The sequence below is a fragment of the Oncorhynchus masou genome, chromosome 12 (assembly GCF_036934945.1).
Source record: "Oncorhynchus masou masou isolate Uvic2021 chromosome 12, UVic_Omas_1.1, whole genome shotgun sequence".
NCBI lineage: Eukaryota > Metazoa > Chordata > Actinopteri > Salmoniformes > Salmonidae > Oncorhynchus > Oncorhynchus masou.
In genome coordinates this window covers 76,995,565-77,001,251 of record NC_088223.1, presented here as the reverse complement: position 1 = coordinate 77,001,251, position 5,687 = coordinate 76,995,565, and the positions used below count along the sequence as shown (strand labels likewise).

The window sequence follows — 5,687 nt, the reverse complement described above, 5'->3', positions numbered from 1 at the left end:
TCATTGTAAATAAGAATTTGTTCTTAACTGACTTGCCTAGTTAAATAAAGGTTAAATAAATAAAATTGTGAATAATAGCCTAGGCTACTCCTTAGTTATTGGACAGATATGCCCTATTCAATCTCTATTTTCCCCAATGTTATTAGTGTTTTCTAATAATGAAATGGGTTGATGCTTCAAGTTGATCAAATTAATGTAAACTAAATGAATGGAAGAATGAATATCCTTTATATATTACTCAGAAGTAGTTCTGCTGCGTTCATAACCAAGTGGGAAGGTGTTGTGAAGTCACCAGTCGGATGCATTCACATGCTTTTAACGAGTTGAGAAATGCTAATTGGCTAATGGCCAACACGCTGCATCAGCCATAAACAAAAGGTAGATTACAGCTATCATGCTTGTAAACAAATTTTAGTGTTAAACAGTATATATTTATAGATTGCTTCTTATAAATAATATTTTGTTATTAGTCAAAAGGCTGTTAACAAGGTAATTTCCTTAGGTCATTTATTTAGTAGGCGAGGTCATAGTTCAGCATGGGGGTGAGTCTGAGACAGGGATAATAGATAAGTTTCCCACTAATAGCCCAATTACGAGTTGGATGGGAGTTCTTGTGAATTTTCCCCAGTACTATGTGGTAAATATCATTTTCCCAATTGGTTATAAATGCAGCATTACTTGGGCATCTATCAAATGTCACAATCTTCTCCAGGGGTGGAGCTTGCCTAGAAACCCGAAGTTGAATTGCATTGAATTCTGTCGGTCAGAAATGAGCGTTTGATTTAGAAAAGTTTCCTCAACTGACCTCCCAAAGACATAATGTTGAATAAAATACATGTTTAATGTACTTTACCGTAAATCTGAACGCACTATCAGGGCTTTAAACAGTTGTAGCCTGATTGCACTTTACTGTGGATATGTCTCACATTCCTATCGCCGAAAGGACCCATTTTTTATTTAACCAGGCAAGTCAGTTAAGAACACATTCTTTATTTACAATGACGGCCTACACCCGCGCCAATTGTGCGCCGCCCTATGCAACTCCCAATCACGGCCGGTTGTGATACAGCTTGGATTCGAACCAGGGTGTCTGTAGTGACGCCTCAAGCACTGAGATGCAGTGTCTTAGGCCGCTGCGCCACTCTGGCTTGTAGAGGTCGCGAGAGCAAACTTTCCTTATTCAAACGCTCATTTCTGCGCGACCAATCTTCGTGTTTCCAGGTAGGTTAAGGGTGGGGCATAAACTACTATTATCAAATGCAGCTTTCGACTTTACACTTCCTGTTTCACTGTACGCTGGATACGAACACATCACACAATGGCGACCAATGAATGGAAAAAAAGATGCGAGACAGAGTGGAATATCAAAGGCATTTCGATGCCCGATGGAGTGGATTGGAAGTTCGTCTACGAAGCGAAGCCGTTCGGTCGAAATTTGTTGAGGAATCCTGCGCCTCACGGTACCTACGTCACAATTTGTCGAATTGTATTGAAAGTGGTGTATGTTTACATCAGCTGTCTTTAGGTTTCACTGGAATAAAAATGATAGTAAGTAGTAAAGCTTGATCTGGCATAGTACCTTAGTCTATGTTAGATATGTAGGAGGCAAGGGTTATCTTAAGGGGCAAGGGTTTTGAACAACTAAATGGTACAAATTCAGGAACACTACGACGTAGAGAAAATAGTGTATTGTTTGAACATCAATCGTTGGTTTGCCTTTTATTTAAGACCTGTTTGGACTACTAGAGGGTAGGTCAGTGGTATTGAAACTTCTTCAGCCCAGACCCCATTTTTTTCTGCAATAATTGCTCGCGAACGCTCCAAAAATAATGACACACTTTTCAAATCGGAATTGTCGATTTTTGCATCAACAAATAACCTTATTCATTGCATTTTCATCTCTTAACTAAAAAATGAAAATAAACCAATAAATACATTTACTAAGGAAATTGAGTTTTTAAAAGTATTTCTCAAATGTTTGTATATTGGCCCATACAATAATATGTACTCTTAATCTTTTGTTACATTTTTAGAAATATCTGTGTAAATGTTGACTCACAACCCCGACTTTGAATACCACTGCTGTAGGTTAAAGTCCTTTGTTGTTATATTGACTCTGTCTTCCTCCTTCCCCACCCAGGTGTGAGTCAGGACTCCCCTCCTCCGGAGCGTGAACTGACAGAGTTTCCTCCAGAAGGACCTCCTCGCTCTGAACCTGAGGGTACATAGTTACAGAATACACGAAGAAAATGTTGACTATTATTTCCATTTATAAGACCATAACGCAATAGGAGTAGGCCTAATTGATTTTTAACATTAAGTGAAATTCCTTTCATGATTCATATCTTTCAATCTATAGGTGACTATACTGGCTGGACCACCAGCAGAGAGGACCTTGGTTATGATGCCAGCGGCGTACCACCAGGGGTCACCATCTGTTACCTGCCTAACTACAGGTGACATGAGCAACAACCAACTGTCACCTTTGTACAAATGAGCTACCCCTCTTTAACTTGTCACAGGCCTCACTATCAGTCAAGCTCGTCGTATAACCACTCCCTCTAAAGGCACATTTCCTGGACCCAGATTAATGGAATATGTCTAAAATGTTCTACTTCATATTCATCATCTCCAGCACCACCCTAACATCAACATGTGAAATGGTGTGTTTGTATGTTTTGTAGTGAAAAATATAGAGGAAGATGTGTTTCAATGACATCATCAAGCAATTAGTAGGCAATGCCTACTCATAATTAGTTAGAATAACACTATGTACACTGATTAGGTAATTGGAAACACTTATCTTCCTCTGTTTTTTTACTACAAAACATAGAAATGTGCAATTTCATACAAGTTGGGGTGATGCTGGAGATGTTAAAAATTGTGACATTTCTCTATAAGCGTTCCCTGAATTTAAAACATTCTCATTGGAGGTTCTTCATTCAAAGTGCTTTTTGTCCAAGAGTAGTCTTAATCTGGGTGTGGCCGGTAAACCAGACCAAATGCTTCAAGTTTTATCAGAGACGGTGGTAGATAGATACGGAGCTATCTCTGACTGGTGCTGTGTTTCTGTGTTCTCAGCTGGTTTACCTTGGAGCAAAGAGTGGACCTAAAGGCTGAGGGAGTATGGGACGAGCTTTTGGATGGTTTCCAACCTGACATCGTCATCAAAGACTGGTGAATTTCAACCTGACAGCCTAAGCATGCATTCATGACTCATGCTACATTATGATGTGTCTATGTCAACATCACAATCTGGGACTGAATCGTTTGAAGTCAGATAGCAATAGGCAATTGCAATACCAGCAGTTTCCAATAATGTTGCAATCAGTGTAGAGTTTCACTACCTCTATCCAGAACCACAACATTATGCAACACACTAGTTTAGATTGACCCTCCTTGTATTCATGTTTTGGTTTTTAAAACATAGGAACTGTTTTGACCCCTGTAGGTATGAGGAGAGCCAACTGCACGAGTCCATCTACCAGCTGCGGGTGAGGTTGCTGGGGACAGATGGACAGACGGTCATCTCTGAATACATAATGAGCCCTACTGAGGAGCTTAGTGAATACTCCCACAACTGGAAAGAGGTGGGGCCTAGACATGTTTTGTTATGAGTTTGTATTATACATATTAGCTTGAAAGACTGATTGTGTTTGATCATTTTATATACTTATTTGTGCAGTAAGTCATTTTCTGTCTATGTAGGTGTCCCATGTGTTCTCAGACTACGGGCCTGGGGTAAGGTATGTCCACTTCCTCCATAGACTGAAGAACAAGTTCATGGTGGAGTTCTTCCCCACCCTGGTCACAGGAAGTACTGTCCTTGTCAAGCCAAGCAAATCCAGCCAATAGAAAACCTTCTAAAGGACCACAATGGACACTTTGGAAGTGATATCCACAATGGACCATGTGTCCAATGTCCATATTGTCAGTCATTGGTAGTGGAAATGTAGATCATATTCTACATTACAAAGCACTTTTGAAAAGAAAATAAAGAAATCATCTTTAATGAAAAACGTTGATATTCTTGTTGAGAACCAAGCATTTGCATTACACATCATTTGACATTTTTCAGTCTGCTATTTACAAATAGACCTGCAACAGCAGTGAGGACCAATCTTCATACTGCTGTATTATATAGCCCTAATAGGCTCAAATGCAACTAGAAATGTGTAGACTAATATTCCATTTAAGTAGGGTATAAACATGTAGACCAAACTTTAAATAGGGCTGAACAAAGGTGTGTATATACTTAAATGCAAGTATTTTCTTCTGAAATTAAAGGTAAGTTCTCTAGTACTTCATTTGTTATAAGTAGCCTAGCCTACTAAATGTTAAACTTAATACTTTGATTCAGAGGGGTTGGGTTAAATGCGGAAGACACGTTTCAGTTGAATGCATTATTGTACAACTGACCAGGTATCCCCTTTCCCTTTAATTTGCTTCTTTAAACAGGCCTACTTTTGTACTAACATTATTTTTATTTTTTTCCATAGGCCTTCTATATATGCCGCATTCACGTGCTAGTCGGAGCTAAACTCGGTTATGTTCGACTTGCTAGCTGGTTGAACGCGGCCTCCGTACCATCAGAACCAGTAAGGTTTCGGAAACATGCAAGTTCCAACTAGCACGTGAACGCGGCAATATTCTCTGCTGTAAAGAGACGGGTTCGTTGCATGACCAATGATCGTGTCGGTTTCGCGGTTGCGCAGTTTACGCCGTGTGTGATCACCCGCATGGATTCCAGCATCAGTAGGGGATTGTGAGTAAACGGGAAAGTGCGTCTGTGAGTCCACCTGTTTGGGAAGAAGAGGACAGTTTTACTGGGGACTTGTTCTGATTGTTTCGAAGCAATGTCAGCATTACGGCGAAACGGGCCGTAGGCGACGAGGTAAGAATTAATAGAATAAATGACAGGTGGACGCAAATACTTTTCATAGTTGACCGTTGTACTTTTCTCGGTTATTCACAATATTTGTTTTAGCATGTGTGCGTGCGTACACAGATTGTTTCATTTCAATAATTTAATGTAAATCTGCTATTTTTGATCAACTGTTCAGCAGATCAACTAGTGCGCATCTCTGTTGATTCTCGTCGCTGCGTAGCTTACGTTCATTCTAGGCAATTGTAATTGTCATGACTGGGAATTTACAATGCTTGAACATGTTTAATGTAATGCAGGTGGTCATGTTATCCATGCTGTTTGAATTTATATAGAATATAACGTTTCAATATCAGACACCTTTTGTCATGTCAACCCACAGAACATAGTAGCTTACTAAATTGTTGGCTACATTTCCCATTTACATCTTACACTTTAAGTTTTATTCAATGGAATACAAATTATCTTATTCGCATAGGCCACGTTATTTGCCTATTATAAGTGAGTAATGTCCGTGATGTGAACTCAATTTCCAACTTTATCGCCTAAATTGTATTCTGTTGCGTCCTATTTAGACAGTCAGTGGTTAAAATCTGTTGTAAGACAACAAAAAACTCCCAGCTCAGAGTAGGTTTTAGGATGGTCCATGCATGTTAGTTTCACAATCGCGTATAGCAGAACAGCAATGATTAAATGTTTAAATACGTTAACTTCTAATAATAATTTTATTCGCTTTGTACCTGACTTGCATATCTTAGACCACCCTTTGCTAAATGATACACTGATACAAATGTGTATCAGT

The 5,687-nt window shown here is 39.3% G+C and overlaps 1 protein-coding gene across 1 annotated transcript; it reads left to right on the top strand.

The window, feature by feature from the left end:
* The first annotated feature begins 1,272 nt into the window (after nt 1-1,272).
* On the top strand, nt 1,273-4,019 carry nccrp1 (P1, F-box associated domain containing). Its single transcript, XM_064981989.1, has 6 exons — nt 1,273-1,460; nt 2,141-2,221; nt 2,360-2,456; nt 3,082-3,177; nt 3,452-3,590; nt 3,709-4,019. The coding sequence occupies exons 1-6, from the start codon at nt 1,319-1,321 to the stop codon at nt 3,853-3,855; spliced, it is 702 nt and encodes a 233-aa protein (XP_064838061.1). The 5' UTR covers nt 1,273-1,318; the 3' UTR covers nt 3,856-4,019.
* The last annotated feature ends 1,668 nt before the right edge of the window (nt 4,020-5,687 follow it).